The sequence below is a fragment of the Rhipicephalus microplus genome, chromosome 5 (assembly GCF_043290135.1).
Source record: "Rhipicephalus microplus isolate Deutch F79 chromosome 5, USDA_Rmic, whole genome shotgun sequence".
Taxonomy (NCBI): Eukaryota; Metazoa; Arthropoda; class Arachnida; order Ixodida; family Ixodidae; genus Rhipicephalus; species Rhipicephalus microplus.
Window position 1 is genome coordinate 197312647 of NC_134704.1, and position 27202 is coordinate 197339848.

General features: G+C 48.2%; 1 protein-coding gene across 4 annotated transcripts in view; it reads left to right on the plus strand.

Annotated features, from left to right (window-relative positions):
* Ack (activated Cdc42 kinase) overlaps positions 1-27202 on the plus strand; it is a 302026-nt gene that overhangs the window by 152076 nt on the left and 122748 nt on the right. Inside the window, exon 7 of one of the 4 annotated variants that reach the window (XM_075896335.1) lies at positions 23600-26835. The exons of the other annotated variants lie outside the window; for them this stretch is intronic. Within the exon in view, the coding sequence (XP_075752450.1) occupies positions 23600-23794 (195 nt within the window). The 3' untranslated portion in view covers positions 23795-26835. Of the gene's footprint in view, positions 1-23599; positions 26836-27202 lie in introns of those variants that run through there. 4 annotated transcript variants of the gene reach the window in all.

Genomic DNA, 27202 nt, shown 5'->3' on the forward strand with positions numbered 1-27202 from the left:
TCTTCACCTCCTGCTGTCGACACATGAAGGTGCCGCTGAGAAGCTCCACTGGACGGACGGTGCCAAAGTGGCCTTCCAGGAGATCAAGAGATGTCTTGCTGACGCCACGCAACTCACTTACCTGCAACCGGCTGTTCCACAGTGCGTTATAATGGACAGATCAGATGCAGCTGTGGGTGCCGCACTTCAACGATGCATCAAAGGAGTATGGCGACTGTTACGGATTGTGGGTTGAGGAGTACGAACGTTTATTTTCGCCAGGCCACACTCCGCCGGCAAACACCAACTGAGAACATGCGTATGAAAAACAACTCAGCACCACTTCAACGCCGCCAGGTGGAGCGGCCACACATCACATGTTCGTAGCTGTCTTTCCTGTTGCCGCCAAACCTAGCGGCCACAGTCACACTACACAACACCCCTCCCCTCCAAGTTTGAACTCAGCAGTCAACCAAGGCCAGTACGTAGTCTCTTAGATGGTGCGGGGTTCCCCGAGCACGCTGCGAGTGACGAAGGCACAGTGGTGGCACTAAAGGCTCGCCATTTGCCTCCACTGGGACAGTCAGTGGAACGGTTCCGCCCTCCCGCGGGGGCACACTGCTAACCACAGGAGTCGGCTGCTCCCCAGGTGCGTCTGGCTCCACAGGGGCCGAACTCGAGCCTTCAGGGGCCACCGGGACAGAACTCGAGCCTTCAGGGGTAGACGTTGACATCGGTCGTCTTTCAGGCTGCGGTCTTTCCAGTTCTGCACCCGCCGTTTGGGTAGGCCCGACCGTCCGGCGACGGAGTTGGTCCACATGCCTGCGCAGTACTCGACCATCAGGGGCCGTGACCTCATAAGATATTGGTCCGGTTGCACGGGAGATCACTGCTGGAATCCACAGAGGCCCCTGAGCATAGTTACGTGCGAAGACAGGGTCTTCAGGCTGAAACGTGCGTGGTTTGGACGGGGAATCTGCCAACCGTGTGGACTTCTCTGGGGCCCGATCAGGGTGCAGGCGGTCCAACATCGTTGACAACTTGCGGCCCATCAGGAGCTCGGCCGGGGATCGCCCCGTAGTCGTGTGTGGGGTTACGTGCTGCTGCAGTGTGAAATCTGCCAGGCGCCGTGCCCAGTTCCCCTGGATGATGCGAGATAAGCCTTCCTTGGTAGTGCGTACCATCCTTTCTGCCTGGCCATTCGTAGATGGGTGGAATGGTGCCGAAGTTACCTGGCGGATCAGATTGCTGTCCAGGAACTCTCGAAACTCTGTGGACTTAAACTGAGCTCCGTTGTCCGAGACAATGGTGTCTGGGAGACCATGCGTGGCAAACAGTTTCCGTAATGCACTGATTACTGTCTGTGACGTCATAGAGGATGTTGGGATGACCTCCAGCCACTTTGAATACGAGTCCACGACGATTAAGAAGGTCTGCCCTTGAAAGGGACCGGCAAAATCCATATGGAGGCGGGACCATGGGTTCCGAGACGCCTCCCAAGGGTGGACGGGTGCTCGAGGCATCTCTGGCCGCGTCTCCTGACACGAGGAGCAGCATCGGACCCATTCTTCGATGGCAGCATCCATGCCTGGCCACCACACATAGCTGCGGGCAAGTGCCTTCATCCGGATAATACCAGGGTGCCCAGAATGCAGTGCTTCCAGCACCCGGAACCGCAGCTTTTGTGGAATCACCACACGGTCACTCCAGAGTAGGCAACCCTTGTGGGCAGTCAGTTCGTGCTGCCTTGATGTGAAGGCAGAAAACTCTGGGCCCATGTTGCCCCTTGGCCACCCCTTCCAGACCCAGTTAAGAACACGTGAAAGGGTGCGATCTTTGGCAGAGTGGGTGGCAATGTCCGCTGCATGGAGGGGTGGTTCTGGCAGCGCATCCAGGAGCATGACAACCTCTGCGGGAGAGGGGTCATCGTGGCACTGGTGCTGTAAGGGCAGTCTGCTGAGGCCGTCCGCATGGCCCAAGTGCCTCCCAGCCCGGTGGAGCAGCGTATGTTGGTATCCATTCAGGAAGATAGACCAGCGCAGCATCCGCGGAGACAGCATCTGTGGTGTCTGGCGGTCAGACGTGAACAACCCGAGCAGTGGCTTGTGGTCCGTCTGGATCTGAAAAGGCCGGCCAAACAGGTAGTCGTGAAACTTTTTGACGCCTGCAACCACGGCAAGTGCCTCCTTATCGATCTGTGCATAGTTTCGCTCTGCACTCGACAGGGTCCTTGAATAAAAGGCGACCGGTGCTTCTGTGCCGCCGGGCAATCGGTGGCTCAACACAGCTCCTATTCCGTATGGGGACGCATCACAGGCAAGGATGAGAGGTTGCTTCTCATCATAATGCATCAAGACTTGATTGGATGCCAAGAGTTCTTTCACGCTTTCAAACGCTCTTTGTTGTGTTTGGCCCCACACAAAGGTGGCCTTCTTGTCCAAAAGTCGGTGTAGTGGTTCCGCAACAGTGGCCTTGTGTGGCAAGAACGCATGATAGAAGTTCAGCAGTCCCAGGAATGCCTGGAGTTCGGTCTTGTTTGACGGGCAAGGTGCACCAAGAATGGCCTGTGTTTTTTCTGGGGTCGGATGGATGCCCTCGGCGTCTATTCGAAACCCCAAGAACTCGACTTGGGCGACACCCAGCTGGCACTTCTCTCTTTTTACCTTCAGCCCAGCATCCTGGAAACGGCGAAGGACCTCGCGAAGGCGAGAGAGCAATTCTTGACCTGACGCTCCTGCAATTAGCACATCATCAAAATATGGAATTACACCTGGTATTCCACGTAGGAGGGTTTCCATTAGATTTTGAAAGATGCCAGGTGCGACACTGACACCAAACTGCAATCGGCGTACCCTGAACGCCCCACGATGCGTTACGATGGTCTGTGCTGCTGCAGACTCATCGATGACAGGCAGCTGCTGGTAAGCCTGGGCCAAGTCGAGCTTTGCAAAAATGGTTCCACCTGAGAGAGAAGCCAATACGTGGCTGACCACCGGCACCGGATATGCATGCTGCTGGAGGGCCTTGTTAATGGTACACTTGTAATCTGCACAGATGCGGATGTCTCCATTTCCCTTCAATGGTGTGACAATAGGGGTTTCCCACTCCGCGCAGTCCACTGGCTCCAGAACACCCTGCTGTAGCAGCTTGTCAAGCTCGGCATCGATCTTTTGGCGCAGTGCAAAGGGCACCCTCCTTGCCTTTAGGCGGACTGGCACCACCTCCGGGTTCAAGGCCAACTTCACAGGTGGTCCCTTGTAGCACCCCAGTCCCCCGTCAAAGACAACAGCAAACTCCTCAAACAGCCTGTCAAATGCCGTGGCCAGTTCGTCCATGCGATGCACTCCGGTGACCTTAATTCCTAATGCTGGAAACCAGTCTAGTCCAAGGAGGCTTTGACGCTGCCCTTTGACAATGACAAGTTTCAGTGGGCCAGCAAAACCCCTGAATTTTACTGTAACTGTGGCCATCCCTTGCACTGCTATGCAGTTTCCCTGATAGTCCTTCATAATGACGTCGAGTTGCTTCAACTTCAGGATGCGCCCATTCGGGAAGATTTGCCTGGCCGTAGCCTCGGAGATGAGCGAAAACGTGGATCCCGAGTCCACCTCCATCTCGCATTCCACACCTTCGATTTCGACAGCAACGTGAATCTTCTTTGTCCCGGGCTGGGGCACATCGTGGATGGCGGTCTCCGTGAGGTTGTCGCAGTACGAGGTACTCGCACGCGGAGTGGTCCGCGAATTGTCCGTCCTGTCGTTTGTCTCAAAATTTGCACGGCGGTCCCGCTTCCGTTGAGACCGGCAGACCTTGGCTATGTGCCCTGTTTTTCCGCAACCTCGGCATTGGGCATCATGGAAACGACACAACCGGCGCTCGTGCGGCCCCCCACAACCGGCACAAGATCCGCCCCCCAGTCCTGCGTCCCTGCGTTGACTGGTGTCTGCACGCAACTGACGAACACATTCCTCGAGGCCGTCCTGGTCCTCTCCACAGTCGGCGACCGTTCCCTGGTGCACTGGCTCGGTACGCGGCGCGGTTGCGTTTAGTCGCGACTGGCTGGCCTCACGGTCGATGGCCTCAGCGGCGGTAGCTTCCTCGACGGCGCAGGCGAGCGACACTTCTTTTTTCGCCAAAATGCGCCGCTTAGCTTTATCGTTCCTCAGGCCAAAAACGAAACGGTCTCGGAGTGCCTTATCAAGGTCAACGAAGTTGCAGTGCTGTGCAGTCGTTCGCAGAGCCGCGAGGTATGCAGCGACGGACTCACCGGTTGCTTGCTCTCTGCGATGGAACTCGTATCGCCGCGCCAATTCCGGTGGTTTCGGCGAAAGATGATTTCGAAGGGCAGCGATGATGTCCTCGTACGGCGTATCTTTCAGCTGGTCCGGCGCGACGAGGGCCTTGGCCAACTGGAACGTCGCGGCCCCGCAACGGCTGAGAAACGTCGACCTTTTCTTTCCAGCGTCCGTAATGCCCTGCGCCTCCAGGAAGAATTCGAACCGCTGAGCATAGTCTTCCCACTCGTCCGGCTGTGACAAGTTGAATTGCTCGAGGGAGCCATTGCTGGAGGCCTCCCGTTGTCCGGGGTTCCGCCCGTCCTCCATTGCCGCGCTGGACGTCATGCCGACCTATCCCATCCTCGTCGCCAGTGTTACGGATTGTGGGTTGAGGAGTACGAACGTTTATTTTCGCCAGGCCACACTCCGCCGGCAAACACCAACTGAGAACATGCGTATGAAAAACAACTCAGCACCACTTCAACGCCGCCAGGTGGAGCGGCCACACATCACATGTTCGTAGCTGTCTTTCCTGTTGCCGCCAAACCTAGCGGCCACAGTCACACTACACAACAGCGACCAATGGCTTTCTTTTCTTAGCAACTGACACCCACCGAACAGCACCTTTGGTCGAGGTGTTGGCTGTCTACATGACAGTCCGGCACTTTCGGCATTACTCGGAAGGTACAGAGTCCGTTGCTTTAACGGATCGCAAACCTCTCAAGCATGCCATGCAGTCACAGAGTACTGAGGGGGAGGGGGAGGCCCTCATACTGCCCGTAAATAGCGGCAGATGTCATACATATCAGAGTTTACTACAGACATCCACCACATCAAAGGAGTCTACAAGGCTTTCGCCGGTGCCCTTTTTCTTAGCCCAGTCAGTGTCGTAACCTCGCCCACAGAAGTTGACCTCAATAAAATGGCAACTGCTTAACGCGATGACACCGAATTGCGCCTCCTACAAAAAACGTCGATGTCGCTAAACCTGCTGTGGTTCCCCTCACCAGGTACGGAAGGCCTTTGTCACGACACGTCTACGGGCAAGCTACAACCATTTGTGCTCGCGCACCTCCTTCGCGAGGTATTCCTATTGCTACATGAGATGTCACATTAGAAATCCGGGCTACGCAAAAGTTTCTCGCAGCACATTTCGTTGCCCGGCATTAACTGGGATTCCCAAGAATTGACTTGTGAGCGTCTCCCGTGCTAGCGCTACAAGGTACAGCATCACACCGTGACGCCGTTAGAGATGTTTCTTAGGCTTGATGCTTAATTTGACCATGTACACGTCGACATAATCGGGCTTTTAGCTGTTTGGGCCAAATGTACTTGTTAACTTGTGTGGATCATTTCACGTGTTGGGCAGAGGCTATTCCCATTTTTTAGATCACAGCCGAAACTGTTGTTCGTGCTTTCGTTAGCCACTGACTCTGCTGCTTCGGCGTTTATCATCCATCACAACTGGCATACGAAGCCAATTCGAGTTCGCATTATTCATCAGTCTGAAAAAGCTCATCAGTACACTGGAGATCAGAACGACGTGGCCTACCATCCGATGAGCAACAGAATGGCTGAGCCATTCTATCGGCAGTTGAAAGCCACACTCATGGCAAGCGAATAACACCTTTGGGTCAGAACACTGCTCATTGTACTCTGGGGCATATGTACAGTGTTTAAGGCAGACATCAGATGCAGAGCTGCAGAACTTGTCTACAGCACAACCCTGCTTCTAGTGAGTTCTCCGCGCCTTACCGGCAACAAGCCCACATTCCTGCTTGTGACTATGCATCGCACTTACGTAACGTCATGATAAAAATTCGACCTACACCTACACGACAGCCCACAGAAAGAACAACATATGTGAGCTTCGAACTCGAGCCGTTAGTTACGTTTCTTTGTGCAACGATGCAGTACAAAGACCACTACAACCACCGTATGATGGACCCTTCAAAGTTATCTGCCATGGGAAGAAGATTATCATAGAAAGGTGCAGCCGCCAAGAAATTGTCACCAGACTGAGTTAAGCCAGCACACACGGACACCTACTGGTCCACAACAGCAACCTCCACCTTACGCCTAAAACCCGCAGAGCAGTGCCACATCCTACACCAGCAGGAGCAACGGACACGGGAAATCCCCAAGAAACTGACCTTTACCACACATGCAGTGGAAGACAGGCAGGTGCGCCAGATTGACTTGACACGCTTTGTCTCTGCACTACTCGTGCGTACCAACACTGTCCCACAGTTTCTGCAGCGTGCTGCCAATTGAGCACACGCAGCACTTCCCTTAAAGTTGTACTTTTTCCCGCTGAGTTTTTTTTTTTAATGACACCCCTCCCCCCGCCTTTTTTATGTACACTTTTCCACATGAAATGGACATCTTGTAAACCACTTTGCATGTGCAGTTGACAAACCTCTATTCATGTCTTGCCGTAAATGTTGGTTGGTAGTTGCCGCTTTTTTTTTTAACTCTTTTTTTATATTTGAATACACTGCACTTGACTTGTTTTGCGCTGAAAAAAAAAACACCTTTGTTCCATAACTGCTTCCTATCTTCTGTAGCCTGTGTGACAGGACATGTGTTGGGTCTTAATAGGAGATTGCGCTGCTCTTGGAAAACACAGACACAGTGGACACTGTCAGGAAACCTCAGAAAGTACGTGTTATTAACTTGCTTTTACAATGACGATGTCACCTGCCAAATCAAATTGCTAGGTGACTTGCTAAACGACCTGATAAAATATTCTAATGCAACACAGAAACAACAACACACTGCAAATGCAGCGGCGCCGACTCACCACGACAGATCCAAGGGCCATGTTCATGGACTCTCCGCAGGAGATGTCCGTCCACGCCAGCCGCCGAGCCCCAAAGAGGCTTGCTACTGTTTTCTTTCACTGGCCTAGCCTACGCCGCAGGCGCTTGGTAGTGCTGCTGGTAACACCGCTTACCCTAACCAGCGCCACTACAGCGTTATCTCTCGCTAGGTGGCTCATAATCTAAGTCCATGGAACACGTGTGCGCCACGAGGTGCAAATAATAATATAGAGGGTGATATCACCACCACAACATATGTGAGGGAGGTGGTACTATTGTACGCTTTGTCCTGACCTTTCTGTTTCTTGTATTTTTTTTCTCCTTGCTTTGACCATTATAATAGCCACTGTTGTATATGAACACAGGGACAACCTATCGAGAGAAACACTGGAAGCTTTCCACATACCGAAGAACTAAGGCAAATGCATCAGCCGATCATCGCATTCATGGAAGCAAAATAGCACTTCTGGACTTGGGATGAGCAGCAAAAAAATCTGACACGTGGGGACCATTCTTTAGGTTGGCCATTTTTGCATGCATGTATTGTGGTTAACTGTGCGTAGGCATCCTGTTTCTTGATTAACCAACTTAATTTGATAGTCAGCACTGTGTCCTTAGCAGTTCTTGCCATCAGCAGTACAACTAGCCCAGTTCACATATTTCTTCATTTATTTTATCAGCATACACGGATACACAAGGACACAGAGAAAAGAGCGAGAGCAAGCTAGCAACTGCGACCTGGAGGGGCACAATGCCTGCTCACTCTTTCGGGAGAAGGGAAGAGGAGACGAAGATAGGAGGGAAAAAGAGGAAAGAAGAGGGAGGTTCACGTCTTGCACTCTTAGATAAGTCACTTTTGCCATTAAATTGAAGCAATGAGTGCACTATGGCTACGGATTGCGATGTTATTATGCAAAAAATACTGCTGCAGAAAATATATGAGAGGAGTCTGTTAAGTGCCTTCTCTCTCTCTCTCTCTCATTTCGTATCATCCAGAAAGCCATGCATCGAGAGTTGAAGAGAAGGCAATGCGATTCACCTTTCTTCGAATTCACTTTCAGTGCGCATGAGCGCTTGGCGCCTTGCCGCGAGGGCTGTGCTGCTCCGGATGATTAAATCAGCTGAAGGTCATGGGCTTTATGGCTTCATTTGTCAAGAGAAGAGGGAGTAATGTCTCGTTGCTTTTTAGAATTAACTGCAAATTCTGCACTATTATGTTTAATTTGCGTGCTCTCAAGAGCCTCAACTACTGATCGGCAGTGTTTTCTGGCCATGCCGAAAAAGTGCTGCTGGGCTCCTTTAAAGGCAGAATACTGGAAACCTTGCAGACAGGAGGACACGAGTTCAGATTTGGCAAATGGGAAGCCACAATTAGAACTCTTTGAAACAAACGAGACATTTCGGCTCCCACGTGAGAGCCTTGTCACTCACAAAAGATGAACAAAACTTCTTATTGCGATCAGCGTTTCTTCTTTTTTCTAGGGCCTCCTCTCAACCCGACGAGATTCAGTGACACCACCATGTCGTCTTACGCAGTGTTGAAAACGCTTGCCGTTTTTTGCAAGTGTTGCATGATCAGCGCAGCGTTGTAAAGACTATGATTCTTAAGATTACTTATGTATGCCTTTTCTAGTAAAAAATACACATACATAATATTGATGTGTTGTTATGGTGCCTCAGATATGCGCAATAATATCTTTTTAAATGACAAACGCATAAGTTTAAACGTTGAACCTTGAGCAATATTGGTGGGCGCTGGGGAAGGGGTCGGTCGTTTGGAGTATCGTTTAGTAACTTTGGTGCCGTTTAGGGTACGATAAGGGTGGACAAATAGACAAATCTACAGACAGACAGACATAATTTTGCGTCGAAGGTCCGCCAAAACGACTATGGTCTTTAAAAAAAGTGGTCCTCGCTTGGTGTACTATATTCTGGTTATGTGGCCAGGAAGCGCGTCCTGTCAACTAATTCAGGGTTGGAAGTGCTGCGCCATTCTGCACCAATCTGACCTGCTTTGCCAAGCGGCGCCTAAACGGTAATTTGCGTGCGCAACGCCAAATTTAGTCGAGTTTTATCATCAACCGAGCAACACGCGTAGGCTACTCAAAGGGCGGAACTGCGTCCATATCAAATTAGTTCGGTGGCGCCGTATTTCGGTTCATGCATGCATCTTGTTATGATGGCGTTTGTGTGTATACCTCATTATGTGACTCTATATATGTTTTAACAGCAAAGCCAAACCATATGAACTGAAAAAAGTAAAAATCAGTTTTAATAGTGAAGTGATGACGACAATAGCAAAAAATGGTAATGCCCCTTTTTGTTTTTGCTACTGCACCATCACGCGTGTAACGCTGCCTTGCGCAATCAGCTCCCGAATGACTGGGAACAATTTAGATAATCTTAGAACCTTCTGATGAGATTACGCGCACAACGCGTGCATTAGAGTTTGTTCTGGAACTTACGCAGCCGCTAGTGATAATGAGGGAATCTTCGATGACACATGTATAAATCCCGGCGTACTTTGCTGCTTGGCAGATTATCAATGGCCGATGCTCTGGTTTGCAGCTATCAGTCTACAGCTTGTATTGCTTTTAGAGTGCCCAAATAAGGTTCACTCATGAAAACAGTGGTTGCCGCCTTCGTCAACCTCACGACCCCGTGACAATACCAAGGTTGGAAGCTAACGCTTTTGAATCCAACATTGCGACACTGCAAAACACTGGTGTAAGAAAGGATGTACAGCTGCTCCAGAGAGAAATGCTCTTATCGCACAATCTCTTTCGGTAGAGAGCGCACCACGTAGAACGGTTCACGAGCCACGCGCTGATGCTTGTCGATAGCTGCTGCTCGAGGGACTCGCCCCCCTTTCCCCCGCGTATTTTTTCATGCTCGTTCAAGAATACTGGCGGCGTTTTTTCTCTCTGCTTGAGCATTCTTGGGCAGGTTTAACTCGCTTGGGATAATATCGCATGCGCTGTCGCTTCCAAGCGACCGAGATCGGCCGCCTCATTTAATCTCTGCTTGCGCAGCGCTCACCACCCCAACTTGCGCAATTTCACGCGCGGGCAGAACGCATGATGCGTGGGGAATGTTACCAACTTGTAGTTTACGCGCAACATGGCGGTGACGCTGAAAACCCGTCGAGTGCCCATGTAGTTCCTATCCTAATAAAAAAAAATCACGTAATTGCCTAGTAGTGGTGTGGCGAGCTCATCTAAATTTCGTCGCGGTTCTCATGTCGGCTGTGGCACTTCAATAACCGGAACATCAGATTTTTACATTTATTTTTATTGAGCCCTGTTGTTTTAGTATGAAGATAACTTTTATTATATTGCCCCGCCGCAGTGGTCTAGTGGCTAAGGTACTCGGCTGCTGACTCGCAGGTCGCGGGATCGAATCCGGCTGTGGTGGCTGCATTTCCGATGCAGGCAGAAATATTGTAGGCCCGTTTACTCAGATTTGGGTGCACGTTAAAGAACCCCAGGTGGTCGAAATTTCCGGAGTCTATCATAATCATATGGTGGTTTTGGGACGTTGAACCCCACATATCAATCAATGAATCAACTTTTATTATATTAGTTCACCTCTAATTTTGAGTTGTTGCCCATGTTATATGCAGTGTTTTAATCACATTTCGAACATTGCAACATTAATTGTTTTTATTCTTCTGAGTAGGATATTCAGAGCGCCGCTTATGTTTTTCTTTGAGTTGCTGGGCTTTCAACTTTAATGTTGTAAGCTTTAATGTATATATTGCAACGACACACACACACACACACACACACACACACACACACACACACACACACACACACACACACACACACACACACACACACACACACACACACACACACACACACACACACACACACACACACACACACACACACACACACACACACACACACACACACACACACACACACACACACACACACACACACACACACACACACACACACACACACACACACACACACACACACACACACACACACACACACACACACACACACACACACACACACACACACACACACACACACACACACACACACACACACACACACACACACACACACACACACACACACACACACACACACACACACACACATGAAAGTAGATGCGCTTTCACATAACAACTGTTTATTGTGCCGACGTTTCGACGGGAACCCCGTCTTTTTCAAGGCATAATACTATTTACACATGTTCCGTGTCTTCTTATAGCCTGTGGAGACAGGAGGGAAGGGGTCAAAAGAAAAGTAAAAAAGGAAAAAAAGAAAGAAAAGAGAGAGAAAGAGAGAGAGAAAAAAGAAAAAGAAACAGCGAAACGGGAGGACAAACATTGAATAAAATATAGAAAATCTAGGAGAAGAAGCAAGACCGACACGGCGTAATTAGAAAAGGGCAGCATCTCAACAGAGTAGAGCAGAGGTAGATGAGCAATGTCATCATTGTGAACAATACCTCCCCCGCACCCACTCTTCCCCAAGTGGGCAGTGAGCTGCCGTTCTTGTATTTCACCTTTCCGTGTAGTCCGCTGGTGGCTCGTTCCTCTTTGAAGTTTAGGACAAATTAATGGGGAGAGGAGGGCTTAAGTGCTTCGAGTGCGTGCTGGTGGCGTCGGGAGGAATGAAAAAGCCGGTGATTGAGGCACCGCCATCGATATTCATTATATGCAATGGCTCCTTGTCAGTGAAGGAACAGAATGTGCGTTAAAAATTAGAGAAGGGAAAAAAAAAGAAGAAGAAAAACAGGGGGGGGGGGGGGGAGACTGTACGACATCCGGGACAGTCACCACACAGTTGCGGTTAACTGGGAAGGCATGCGCGCATGTATGAAAAAGTTAACCAAACCACCTAGCTGTCAGCTCCTTGTCAGTGAAGGAACAGAATGTGCGTTAAAACTTAAAGAAGAAGAAAAAAAAAGAAAAGAAAAAGGGAGGGGGGAAACCGTACGACATCTGGGACCACTTATCTGTGCGTTCCGGCTGTGCTTGATGAGGCAAATCATTTCTATGTTGTCAGATGCATAGGCCAAAAGCTTTGTTAGCGGGTAATATTATTGTCGTAATGAAACCGGACTGATTAGAGAGAAGCGTTTGCGTCTTTTAGCGGTCGTAACGCTGACAGAGTGCCTGGGTGTTCATTTATTCCGTATTTTATCGTGTTAAATTTGTAGATAAAATAAGATTCCCATTGTTCCCGTTCTCTGATTGTTCTAAAGTTGTTTTCTAGCAGTGTAACCCTGATTTCATCAAAGCTGTGGTCTTTTAATGTGCAGTGTTTTGAAAGTGGAAGGCCTGGCAGAGATCATACATGTGCTCGATGGTTGTTGAATCTAATTCGAAATGGAGTGTCTGTCTGGCCCACGTATTGCTTGTTACATACCCCACGTTCCAGGAGGTATATGACGTTGTCTGAGTCACAGTCTAGTGCACCTCTTATCCTGTGCTTGAAATCCGAGTGGGTGCTTTTCGCCACTGTCGTTGTCTGCATGTGTTTGCATACCTTGCATCTGCTTTTTCCGCAAGGGTGACACCCAATTTGAGGTTTCACACCTATCTTTGAATTCATTAAATGATCCTTTATATTTTTCGGCCGTCTGTATACAACACAAGGAGGAGAAGTGAAAATTTTGGATAGTCGCGCGCTCTGTTCCAATATGTTAGTGTTTTCTTAGGACCTTGTTTATGTTCGGTGGGTTGCTCGTGAAAGTTAATAGCAAGTTTTTGTTGCAGTGTTGGTCGGCGTTTTTCTGGTGGTTGAGAAGAATCTGGCGGTCCACATTTTCAGCTTTTTTGATGGCGTCATCGATGATAGCTGGCGGGTATTCTTGATTAAGGAGTACTTCGCGCATATGTGTGCTGTTTTTGTGGAAGTCCTCGGTGCGGGAGCAGATTCGTCGGAATCTGTGTGCTTGGGAATAGGGAATGCTGGTCTTGCAATGTCGCGGGTGGCAGCTTTTGAAGTGCAGGTATTGTTGCCTGTTCGTAGGTTTTCTGTATACGTTAGTTACCAACGCACCATCGTCAACTCAAATGAGTACATCAAGAAAGTTTGTTTCAGTGTTAGAGTAGGAGTGTGTAAAATAAATGCTGGGGTGTACCTGGTTGAATGCCTTTATGAATTTGAGGAGCTCGTTTTCCGAATGTGTCCAAATTATGAATATATCATCTAGGTACCATTTATAGAGTAATGGTTTGATATTACAAGATGAAAGAAAATTGGACTCTATGTGGTGCATGAATATGTTAGCGTAGTTTGGGGCCATTCTTGTACCCATTGCCGTGCCGCTGATTTGAAGATAGTACTGGTTGTTAAATTCAAAGCTGTTCAAATCGAGTACAAGTCTTGTGAAGATTTCAATTACTTTTTTGCTTGGATAAGCGACAGGGTTGTGTGTGCCTTACGATTCAACAAGCACCCTTACACTATCGTCATGTGGGATATTTGTGTAGAGTGAGCTAACATCCAATGTTACGAGAAATGGACCATCTGGAATTCTCACGTCTGCTATTTCCCGAAGGAAGTGGTTTGTGTCACGCAAGAAGGACTCATGTGTGGGTGGTATGTCTTTGATTAAAGAATCAATATAACTGGAAATGGGTTCCGTTAACGTTCCCGTGCCTGATATAATGGTTCTGCCAGGGTTATTCTCTTTATGAATCTTCGGCAGCATGTAAAAACGACCAGGCGCCGAATGTACCATAATAAGTGCCTTTTTAAGCTTTGAATCAATGGCGCCTTCACGTGTGAGATCCTCTAGGGTTGTTACAATGATCTTTTTGTGCTCCGTGGTAGGGTCAAATTCGAGGTGTTTGTAGAATTGTTTGTTATTTAGTTGTCGCTTGCCTTTTTCAATGTAGTCCGATCTATTCAGAACAACAATCGCACCTCCTTTGTCTGCCGGTTTAATGATGAGATCTTCGCAGTTGCTCAACGTGAGTAGTGCCTCTTTTTCTCTTTTTGATATGTTATTCATGCTTGGTTTGTGCACCTTGTACGCATGTATAACATCTTTTTGAACCGCGTCTATATAGAGATCCAGATGTCGATCTCTGTTGGCGTCTGGGGTTCATTGCCGTCCGATTACCCCACGAACAAGTGCGTTATCTATATATATATATGTATATATATATATATATATATATATATATATATATATATATATATATATATATATATTGTTACGGGGAGAAGGCGTCTGAAAAATACCTTTACTTTTGGTAAACAGGCAGGCAAACAATGTGGAGCCCAGTCTGCATGAGCTCGCCATAAACATCGTCCTCTTTCCTGCAATGTTCATTTGTGGCACCCCGTAGCATCACCCCCGGCGGCGAAGGCACCGTCTCGGTGCTTGGTTGGTCCGAGTAATATCGCTTCAGCTGAGTGACGTGAACAATGTCAGAACACAATCGCGGGCTAGTGGCGCTAAAAAGTTCAATTTCATATGTCACGTTGGTGACTTGGCGCACCACATGGTACGGACCCGAGTACGGTGAAGTCAGCTTTTCGCACAGGCCAACTCACCGCGACGGCGTCCAGAGAAGGACTGTGTCACCTTGACTCAAGTGAACATCACGATGGCACGCGTTGTAGACCTGTCGTTGTCGTTCCTGCGAATCGCTCTGATGCCTGTGAGCAATCTCACCTGGCTCTAGAGCTCTAAAGATCACATTGCGGGCATATTCTGACAAGTGGCTAATGGCAGGAAGGAGCTTGTCAAAAGGCAACGTAGGTGCTCGTTCGTACAGGAGGAAAAATGGCGAGAAACCTGCAGTGTCATGCCGGGACGTATCATAGGCAAATGTTACAAATGGAAGGGCGGAGTCCCAGTCACGATGGTCGGAAGAAACGTACATGGCAAGCATGTCCATGATGGTTCTATTTAGCCGCTCCGTGAGCCCGTTGGTTTGAGGATGATACGTTGTTGTGAACATGTGCTTTGTAGCGCAAGAGTGTAATATGTCTTGGATAACTCGTGATAAAAAGTAGCGACCCCGATCGGTAAGCAGTTGCCGAGGAGCGCCGTGGTGTAATATGACGTGTTCCAGAAGAAAGTCAGCGACGTCGGTCGCACAACTGGTAAGAAGGGCCCGCGGGATGGCATACCTGAGTGGTGTAATCCCTGGTGACTGCTATCCACTTGTTTCTGCTGGCCGATAAAGGGAACAGTCCTAGCAAGTCAACACCTACCCTATAAAATGGTTCGGATGGGATCTGAATGTGCTGAAGGCGTCCCGCTGGAAGGGTTGCTGGTTTTTTGCGGTGTTGACAGGATTTGCATGAGGCGACGTAACGGCAGACGCATCGGTAAATACCGGGCCAAAAGAAGCGACGTCGAACGCGGTCATAAGTTCTTGAAACTCTTAGGTGACCAGCTGTCAGAATATCATGCAACTGTGCAAGGACAGTCTGATGCATATGCTCTGGTATGACCAACAGCAGCTCAGGTCCGTCAGGATGCATGCTGTAGTGATATAAAACGCCATCTTGGAGCAAGAACATACGGAGAGACGGAGGAGTCGTGGGACCACTAAGCCGAAGGATTATATCTCTGAGGTGAGGATCATGGCAATGCTGATCTCTGATGTTGCTAAACACGGAAAGTGCCAAAACGCAAGTAGACTCATCGCTCTCAGAAAGATCTGCTGGGTCTACTGGATGACCCGACAAGCAATCAGCATCCTCATGGTGGCGACCTGATTTGTAGACAACTGTTTAGGAATATTCCTGTAGCCGTAGAGCCCACTGGCCGAGACGTCCACTAGGATCTTTTAAGGACGACAACCAGCATAAGGCGTGGTGATTAGTGACAACCCTGAACGGGCGTCCATTCAAATACGGCCGAAATTTATCCACTGCCCAGACGAGCGCGAGGCATTCACGTTCTGTGATGGAGTAATTTCGCTCTGCTGGCGATAAAAGACGGCTAGCGTATGCAATAATGCGCTTGCAGCCATGCTGTCGTGCCAAAACGGCTCCGATTCTGTGGCCGCTGGCATCGGTACGCACTTCTGTTGGAGCGCATATATCAAAGTGGCCGGAATCGGTGGCGTCGTAAGTCTACTCGTCAGTTCAACGAATGCTCTGGCTTGTTCAGGTCCCCACACAAGTCACATTTTTTTAGTAGTTCCGTGAGCGGGCGTGGGACGTCAGCGAAACTCTGCACAAATCTACGAAAGTAAGAACAAAGGCCCACAAAGCTTCGAACGTCGTTCGCTGAGGTCGGCACAGGGAAATCCTTGACGGCGCGGATTTTTTCAGGATCGCAACAAACACCAGAAGAACTGACAAGGTGTCCGAAAACAGTGAGCTGCCGATGGCCGAAGTGACATTTTGACGAGTTTAGTTGGAGCCCTGCTTTGCGGAAAACCGAAAGAATTGTTGAGAGACACTCGAGGTGAGTTTCGAAAGTTGGCGAAAAAACAATGACGTCATCAAGGTAGCATAAGCAGATTGACCACTTGAAACCGTGAAGAAGAGTGTCCATTATTCGTTCCAATGTAGCCGAGGCATTGCATAACCAGAACGGCATTACTTTGAACTGATAGAGCCCGTCGGGAGTTATAAATGCCGTCTTTTCACGGTCCAGATCATCAACTGATATCAGCCAGTACCCGCAACGAAGGTCGATGGAAGAGAAATAATTTGCTCCAATTTGCTCCACTAAGGCAGTCAAGAGTGTCATCTATCCGCGGCAGAGGATACACGTCTTTTTTTGTAACTTTGTTAAGATTTCTGTAGTCTACACAGAAGCGCCAGCCATTATCCTTCATTCTCACGAGTACAACGGGCGAAGCCCAAGGACTTGAAGAAGGTTCAATGATGTCTCGGGCAAGCATCTTGTCAACTTCTTGCTGGATCACGTGGCGCTTGGTAGAGGAAACCCGATAGGGTTGCCGATGTACTGGATTTGCATCACCGGTGTTGATCCGATGCTTTACGACGGTCGTTTCACCTAGGGGTCGGTCGCAGAGATCAAAGACGTCTTGATACGATGCAAGAAGGCCACGAAGCGCAGACACATGCTCAGCCGGGAGATCAGAGGCAATCATTCCAGTTATGCAGTCTAGTGTACTGCCCGACTGAATACTTGCAGATGACGGTGTGTCCTCTGTTAAGGCCGATATGTGATAGTCGCCGGCCGGGGCAAGGGTTGCAAGGGATATCCCTCGTAGTGGCACTTCAGAGCAAAGTCTAAAGTTCATAATAGGGAGACATGCCTCGTTGTCCTTCATTGTGATGATGGTGTGGGGGAACGGAACATTGAGCGAACAGAGGACTGTAGGATTAGGTGAAATGACATAATCACCGCCAGCCACACAGGTGGATCAGAAGAGACGTCGATATACGTCACAGCTCGACAAGATAGGCGAACAAAGTCGGCGGAGCATAGCTTTGGCGGCGCAGGATCAGGAGGGTCAACGGCGTGTGGAGGACGAGCTGAACAACACCAGCAGAACAGTCGATTCGGGCGGAACGCTGCGACAGAAAATCGAGTCCCAAAATGATGTGATGTGGGCAGTGGTCCAGTACGTAAAACAGAACAGAAGTATGACGTCCAGCAACAGTGACACGGGCGGCACACATCCCAGTGATCGCTGGTGTTGCACCATCAGCTACTCGGACAACAGTGATCAGAGCAGGAGTGAGCACTTCTTGAGTCGAGCACAAAGGCTGGAGTTCATGACTGATATGTGAGTGCCGGTGTCAATGAGTGCTGCCACAGAAGTACCGTCAACCTTTACTTTAATGAAGTTGTTGTGTCCGGGTGTCGTGTGTAGAGGAATTTCGGGTCGGGTTGTCAAAGCAGGCTCACCTCTAGGAGCTGCGCCCGTCAGTTTTCCGAGGACTGGTGGTAGGAGGGTGAAGGGGAGCGACGTCGGTTTGTTGAGCAGGACATGCGTCCAGAGGGCGACGGGGAGCGGCTTGGTTGGGCGGGCCTGGATGGCGAAGTATCATCTTGTGCTATGTAGATCGGCATCTGAGAGCCAGCAGGTGGGCGTCGGGTGTTGGCATAATGGGACCATGGCTGCCAACCCCAGGAAGTGCGGTAATGACGTGAAATACGGCAGACTCGTCCAGAGTTGAAGCAGATCAGCCTGTCATCGGAAGTTCGCCATTCTGCCGGGTTCCGGTAACGTGGGTGGCTGTTTGGTGCGCGAGACATACTAGGTGTACTGGGCAGTCGGTAGTCAGGTCGGTTAGCAGGGCATAGCGTCTGAAGTCCGGCATTGGCCAGTTCCTGGCGTACGACACTCTTGATCAAAGAAATTGTGGCGCGAGAGTCGTCAGGGGCCTGGACTTGGTCAGACAGGGGAGATGCTGCCTTGATTTCGTGGCGCTTGATGCGCACGATATTGTCGGAAGCAGCAGAGGCTGGTGGCAAACGGGCGTCCTCCCAGGTAGATGTTGCAGCCGTGTTGGGAAGACGCGAAAAGTGTGGAGTGATACGACGACTTTTCGCGTCTTTGAAGCATCAGCATTCATTAATAACGTCGTCTACGGTTGATGAGTTTCGAAATACGAGGAGATTGAAGGCGTCATCGGCGATTCCTTTGAGGATGTGCGTAACCTTTTCAGATTCCGGCATCTTGTCATCAACCTTCCAGCAGAGGACGAGCACATGTTGTATGTATGTAACGTACGACTCGGTGCAGGACTGGAGTCGGCACGCTAGTTCTTTCTGCGCAGCACGACGACGCACGATGGGCTTGCCGAAGAGATTGATGAGTTTCTGCTTACAGATGTCCCAACTCGTGATATCTTCCTCGTGGTTGGAAAACCAAACTTTAGCTGTATCATCAAGGTAGAAAATAATATTGGCCAACACGAGCGTCGGATCCCAGTTGTAAAGAGCACTCACCCTTTCGTACAGCTGAAGCCATTCCTCCACATCAGTACTGTCACTGCTCGAAAAGGTGCCTGGGTCACGCGGTTGAGTCAGGATAACGGTGCTGTTAGTAGCAGCTGGACGCGGTCTTGTTGGTTGCTGCATAGTTGGACGAAGCACGGTTGGGGTAATCTCTGAAAAATCCTCGTTCTCGTCTTGATCAGGCGTCGCACAGGCAGCCAAGGAACGTCCGTTGCGTAGAATCGTCATGGTGTTGACTGTGGGAAGACCCGCACTCTCCACCAAAATGTGATGGGAAGAAGGCATCTGAAAAATACCTTTACTTTTGGTAAACAGGCAGGCAAACAATATGGAGCCCAGTCTGCACGAGCTTGCCCTAAACATCGTCCTCTTTTCTACAATGTTCATTTGTGCCACCCGTAGCAATATGTGTGTGTGTGTGTGTGTGTGTGTGTGTGCGCGTGCGTGCGTGCATGCGTGCTTCTATGTTTCGGTTCACATATACCCAATAAAGTGACTGGGGGGGATAACCGCCATGGCAGCTCAGTGGTAGAGCATCAAACGTGTTATTCGAAGGTCGCAAGTTCGGTTCCTGCCCACGGCAACTGATCTTTTCACCCACTTTTCTTTCTTCACATTTGCATTACAATTCGGTCTTTTTCGCACGTTTGTCGACCTCTTTTTATACTGCATTTTCCACCGGATCCATTGAATATCACCCCACCATATATATATATATATATATATATATATATATATATATATATATATATATATATATATATATATATATATATAAGGCGCATGTTACGTGCAAAGTTATCCAAATCTTTAAAAGCTGGAATTCACTAAATCCACCCACCTGAGGCTGCGCAAAAAGTAAGACCTTTCGACAATGCAGCTATTCGAGCACAAGAGAGAGTGATAGCCGATAGGTTTATGATGTTATCGCTGGGTTCAGTGGGCATGCTTCTGACCGACGATTTAACAGGAGCATTATTCGTATTAGCGGTATATACAGATGGGTCTATGCCGTCACGAATGAATTTATCGCATTTAAGCGTACTTAAGTTATTCTTTTTCTTATGTTTATAGGCTTCTAAGGATTCCGACTCACGAGACCCTAATTGAGCAGTAAGGCAGGCTTCTTCGCTATGGAGGCTAAGCGCATGTGATAAGTAGTGATCAATAACTATACGTAGTAGTTCTAGTAAGGCGTCACTCAATACTTGTTGCCACTTGGCTTTGTGCAAAGAAGATAGATTACAAGTGGCCGGTTGCAATCTTAGCTGTAAACCTTTAGGAACTTTAGAAGCACTCAATTATGCCGACATTGTAGTGACATGCAGCTTTGAACGAATGTTTTTCACGGCAATCTTCCTAAATTTGAGAAATGTTCTAGAAGGCACATGCATAACAGATTTACCTGGAGCTGGCAGTCATTTGGTAGCGTTGTCGCGAGCGGGGTTCTTCCGGGAAGGGTAGCGGCGGCCCAAGGACGGAGTAGTCTGTGCACTTTCCTCACTCAAGTTCTGGCAGCTCAGAACTGGAGAGTTGATTTCGGCATCTGGGGAGGCTTGAGAGTAGTTCACCCTTGGAGAAGTCTGCATAGCACCATGTGAAGAATTCAGACCACAGTGACACTTTGTTGTTGCGCTTGCAGCAAAGTTCACGAATGTGGCTGGCAATGAGAGCAACACCTTCAAAACTCGGATGAAGACCATCGGCAGCCAGTACGCGTGCTGGGGGCAGGTGTTGGAAGCCGTGGTGTAGGAAAAAGACTTTTCTTGAGTGACTGCAGAATCCACGTAGCAGTCGGTTAAAGTAACCTGCTTCCCTGTTGAAACCTTGGACGAACAAGAGGTTGCAGTTATCACAGCGACGGTTGGTGCAACGAGGAAGGACAACTGTTGCATAAATTCTGGATATGTTCAGCATAGTCTTCATAACAACATCAAGCAGGGAGCGATACTTGTCAAATGCAGCTTCTGCTGTTCCTATTGCCATATCATTAGTTCCAACGAGGAGCATGAGGGTATTGGCTGTTTCTGGCACAAAGTTGATGAGTGACCGAACGTCATCAATCGTGGCGCCAATTTGCGAAATAAAAGCTGGCGTACCTAGAAAAGTGGGATCGAAGTATTGGTGCAAGTACTTTGGTTTGGAGTCACCGATGACGACTGTGGAAGTTTCGGTCCTTGGAAACCTCAGGCTGAAGTGCTTTAACGACGTCGTTGTGGGGGCCATTGCGGAAAACAGTTGCAGCAAGGAAGTAATGCTGGCCCCAGTAGAATAAGATAAAATAGAGTACGACGCGTGTTGGTTTTGCACGGTATATTCTGACTGACGTTTCGGCTGGTGGACCAGCCTTAGTCGAAGTAACAAGTACATGTCAACGCGCTTGCTTATAAATACGATTCACATGGGATAATAAAGATCGGCAACGTATATCAGCGATTAGACAATTCATAGCGTGAAGTGTTCATGACGGTACAGTTAGATATAATGCAAAAACATAAATAAATATACATACATATATAAAAATATAGAACACCAAAGAACAGAAATCATTTCTTCGTGCACACAGCATAACTCTGTAAGAACCAGAAATAGATAATGATAAAGCAACAATGAAAGCATGGATATCAAAATATCAAAAAACTGCGTGATGTTAGTCAAATTGCACGTCATATACACAGCTCAGTCATTGTGATATGAACGCGTGCGCGTTCAAATACAGTCTTGCATCCACATTCGTGATAGCGGCGGCGATAAACTCAAGTGACTGTAAACATTGGATACACAAATATACACAATAACAGAAGCATTAGAGACGGTATCCAACAAGCTTAACCGACCATGCTACGGGCCGTGGGTTAAGGCTGATAATGCTTGGTGGGCACACTAGAAAGCGTGCCTGTACTTTCGTTTATGCCTGATGACACGGTGTTGAATTTGTAGATGAGGTACGATTCGCGGATTTCTCTATCGTGGTGAGAGTGAAAGCCCGATTCAAGTATAGTGACCCTAATTTTTTCGAATGAGTGCCCTGGTAAGTGAATATGTCTTGTGAGCGGGAGGTTAGGTTGCGTATTGGTATGTGATTTATGGTTGTTGAAGCGTATTTGGAACGATGTTTCTGTATGGCCAGTATACTGTTCTTGGCAGACGGTGCACTCGAGCATGTATATGACATTAGAGCTATTGCAATTAAAGGGGCCGCGAATTTTAAGGGTGAAATCAGACGACGTACTAACGGCTTCCTGGGTGGTTTGCATATGTAGGCAAACCTTGCAGCGTGGTTTGTTGCAAGGTGCACAGCCTGATGTTGTGGGTTCGTTTAATTTTGACGATGTTAGTATATATATATATTCATTCAATGCCCCTTGGCACAGGTACTATTCTTAGGCAGTGCATTTCTTGTCTGTCTACGTTAGACTTGAACTAGATTTAAGACCTCATATTGTCGAAAAGGTGAAATCTACAGTGCGCATTTGTAGAGACACGCTATATGCAGCTTTGCCAACTGTAAACTGTTGGCACAGGGCTGCCCAGGTTTTTTTTTTTTTTAGGGGCGAAGCTCTTTAGGGCGTGGGCTGTGCGTCCCCTGTAGCCTGTATGTAGCCACCTCTAGTTTAGTTCTTGCAGTGTTCACTAGATGGCGGTACCGTCTCCTGTATGTAGCCACCTCTCGTTTAGTTCTTGTAGTGTTTACTAGATGGTGGTACTTGTAGCTGATGATGAAAAGATGCAAGATGTTATAAACTAGAAAGCGGTACTTGTAGTTGATGAAAGACGCGAGATCTTATAAAATAGTCACATATGGCGCGTGTCATTGGTTGAAGGCAATCGTTCGATTTAGTGCGGCGACGTACGCCAGGGGGAGCGTTGTAATAAAATCCGTTCGCTGTTGGCGCGCGCTCGGAGTCGCCGGATGGATAAGGCTGCACAGCGGAGAGAGCGCAAGGCGGCAGCAGCGCGCGCTCGCAGACAGAATCCCGATGTGCGAGCGCGCGAGGCAAGGGACATCGCAAGCCATCCATCGTCTAAGAACAAATAAAAGTTTATTTGTGTATATACACACACAGCGTTTCTCACGTCTTTACATGATGATCGACTGGGCGAATTACACGGAAGATTCACAGTTTACCGATGAATCCCTCCGGAGCTTCGCCCATTCATCATCATTCACCCCGTGAATATGCCGTAATTTTTTTTTGAGGGGGTGGCGTGTGCAGCAGAATGCCTGATTTTGGCAATCGGTGGTCACTGTGAATACGTGTAAGCATTTTAGTATACCCGCAAAAGTTAAATTACGAGAACATTTTGTGGTGCAGGGGGTTCAGATTCCCTTCCTCTCCCCTTTTTACTTATGGCTTTCTGGTTCTGCCTGCATGTCGCACAGTAAATTTGTTTTTAATCTCGCAGCTTTCTGAGCACAGCTAACTTCCATTAAATCGGCTCAGTTCTGAATGTTGTAGACGCCTAATCAATGAAGAAAGAGTTAAAAAAAGAATAAATCAGTATAAGACACATCCTATCTGAATTATTTTCGATCTCTCACAAGGGCTTTTATGGAGCTCAAATTTGGTAGATTGGCGTGTCATACTTCAAGGGCTATGGCATCATGTGCTAGACGTCAATTATGCGCAGGTACGAAGAAATCTGCACCAAGAAAGCGCGACGGAGGAGCCGAAGCGCATAGCAGTTCCTGCACGCGGCGTGCGACTCTTTCAGCACTATTCGACTGCAGCGGCGCCGCTGCGGGCAATGCGGAACGGATCAGGTGAGGAGGCGCGGTCACGCCACCCAACACCTTTAGTACACTCTAACTCTAGTACACTCTAGCTCCGTTGAGAGTGGAGTCAAGTATGTCGTCTGCTACAGTGGTCGCCATTATTTGGCCCACTCCTCAACGCTTGCGCTGCTAGCGCGCGGCTTCGCGGCCTTTTGCTCTCAAATAAAGGTACTTTGTGCTGGAATTAGGGATCATTGCTAAAGAATCACGGAGTGTGAACATGTTTCGCGTTGGCTCCGCAACTTCCCTATGTTTTGGTGGTTTATCGGATTCATCCTGGAAACTTTTCTCACCATCGATTAGCGGAAGTTTCATGGACTGTCACCAAGCTTTACCAGGTGGGCCCACTTTCTGGTGGTTTAACGAAGCCTTTTCTTCTGTCGCGCAGGCATGAACGCCATGTCCAGCGTCTCTACATACAGCACCATAGCCCGGCTGCTGCGGGGTTAGGGCCCGCCAGCCTGACGTGTCCCCGGACCTCTTCGGAGATCTCTATCTTCAACGGAAACGCACTAGGCAGCTAAATGAATGTCGTAGTGGTAATAATGATGATGATGATGAACAAACTTTATTTAATTAGCAGAAAGGTCTTCTTCCCCTTTCAGGTGCGAGAGGAGAAGGGAGGACCAAACCTAGACGACGGCCATGATCCCATGGGTCCTGGCGGCGTCTTCGGCCTGCCGTATTAAGCGGGCTTGTATTTGAGAGTCAGAGCTGAGGAGCGCGGCATCCCATCCACTCCCGTCTGGAAATTCGCCTCTCATGGGGGCCTGCGGGCATGCCCTTCAAATGTGGCTCAAGTCCGCCCTGTTCTGGCAAAATTTACACTTGTCCGAATGAAGTTCCGGCACGCAGCGGTTCATTGTTACCGGACTGGGAAACGTGTGGGTCTGGAGTAGGCGCCACGCCACCGCCTGTCCTTTGTTCAATGACGAGTGTGCGGGAGGATAAATTTTCCTGCTTAGCCTGTAATACTGCGTAATATCTCTGTAAGTGGTCATCCGCTCAAATCTCTCATCGTCCTCCCCGTTCGACCAGGGCAATCCAGAGGCTCGGTCTGTAAGTCCTCGAGCTGTCTGGTGTGCAGCCTCATTGCCGGGCAAGGAGGAGTGAGCGGGTGCCCAGACTATTTCTATTGTTCGTTGGTCTTTGCATCCAACCAATATTCTTGAAGCTATTTGGGATATTCGCCCTCGTGCAAAGTTTCTCACAGCCGTCTGCGAGTCGCTAACAATGAGTGAAGTCGAGGTGGATGCTATGGCTATTGCAATAGCTGCTTCCTCCGCCTCTTCTGCAAAGCTCGTTCTCACCGAGGTGCTGACCTTATGATTTCCTTTGTAGTCCACTACCACTATAGTCATGTTGTCATTTCCTTTGTATTTGGCCGCGTCTACGTATGTTGTTTCCGGTAAATCTTTTACGTTGTTATGTATATTTTTTTCGCTCTTTCAGCTCTCCTTGCTTTGTGATGTTCGGGGTGCATGTTTTTTGGAATCGGTAAGATTACTAAACATTTCCTGATTTCATACGGGATATCCTTTTTGGCTCCAAATTGATTTGCGTAGTTTATACCCAGTTCCTCTAGTACAGCTCTACCTGTTTTACTCTGCGTTAGTCTTTCATATTGTGCGATTCTTTGAGCTTCTATAAGCTCTTCTGATGTGTTGTGAAGCCCTAATTGAAGTAATTTATCATTAGAGGTAGTAATTGGAAGTCCGATCGCCTGTTTGAAAACTCGTCTAATGATTCTGTCAATCTTTTCTCTCTCAGCCACTTGCAGTCTGAGGTACGGAATCACATATACAATACGACTGATGACAAAAGCCTGTACCAGTCTTATCATATTATTTTCCTTCATACCATAGTGCCGGTTTGCAATTCGTTTAAGTAGACGCATAGTTTGCTGCGCACTGGTTTCAAGTATTCTAATCGCCTCTCCGTTGTGCCCGTTTGAGCTGATTCGGAGTCCCAGAATTCTTATGCTTTCGACAGTAGGTATTTGCGTTTTTCCAACAAAGACTTTAATGTTAGGTTTTTCCTGGATGCTTTTCCGACCCCTACATGTCGGGTTATAGAAGAGAAGTTCGGATTTTTCCGGTGAACATTGTAATCCTGTATGGATGGCATATTCTTCTACAACATTCACTGCTGTCTGTAAAGTTTCCTCTATGTATCCGTCACTACCCTCTGCTATCCATAAGGTAATGTCATCTGCATAGAGGCTATGGTGGAGTCCTGGAATTTCCTTCAGTCTGGCAGGGAGACCTATCATGGCCACGTTAAAAAGAAAGGGGGATAGGACTGAGCCTTGCGGCGTAGCTCTGCTGCCCAGACTAAACTCTTGGGATTCTGCTTCGCCTAGTATTATTCTTGCAGTCCGGTCAGTTAAAAAGTCTTTTATATAATCGTATACTCTTTTTCCTACCCCTAACGCTTGAAGATTGGCAAGTATAGCTTTATGGGATGTATTATCGAATGCCCTCTTAAGATCTAGGCCAACTATTACCTTTGTGTCGTGTGTATTGAGACCCGAATCAATTATTTGGTGTTTAATCTTAAGCATAATGTCCTGTGTAGACAGTTTTGCTCTGAAGCCTACCATCGTATGAGGAAAGAGCTCATTGTCTTCCATATAATTAGACAGAGAGTTAGGATGACATGCTCTAATAACTTTCCTATGCAGGACGCCAGGGAAATAGGCCTAAGATTATCAAGATCTAGTTTCTTGCCTGGCTTGGGAATCATTATGATTGTTGCTGTTTTCCATTGCTTGGGTATCTTACCTTTTTCCCAACACTTGTTCATATATTTGGTGAGGGCTGTGATAGATTTGTCGTCTAAGTTTCTGAGCGTTTTATTCGTGATCCCATCGGGGCCCGGGGCTGATGTTGTGCTCAGTTTCATTAGTTCCGATCGTACCTCAGCCTCTAATATGGGTCGGTCTAGGGAATCATTTTCTTTACCTTTGTACGAGCTTAATTGCTCTTTGGTTGTATCCCCAATGTATCTCTGTCTGATTTCTTCAATCAGTTCTTCCTCCGTGCCTTTGTATTTACGGACAAGTCTAATAAAGTTTTGTTGTTGTGCTGTCTTGCTCGCTTCCGAATCTATCAGACATCTTAACAGGTTCCATGTTTTAGAGAGACTTATTTGTTTTTCCATCGCATCACACTTTTCCTCCCATTGTTGTCTGCATAGTTGCTCCGCGTACTTCTCAATATCTTTACTGAGGGTGGCTATCCTTTTTCTAAGGCGTTTGTTGTGTTTTTGTGTTTTCCACCGTTTTTCTAGGCTCTTTTTTGCCTCCCACATATGTAGGAGCTTACTGTCTGTGCTTTTTAGTCCTTCTGTTTTTGGTATGGTCTTAGTTGTGATTTGAATATTTTGCTTAAGGTTCCCTAGCCATTCATCTAAGTCTTCGATGACATCGCATGCTTTCTTCTCTCTGATTTTTCTAA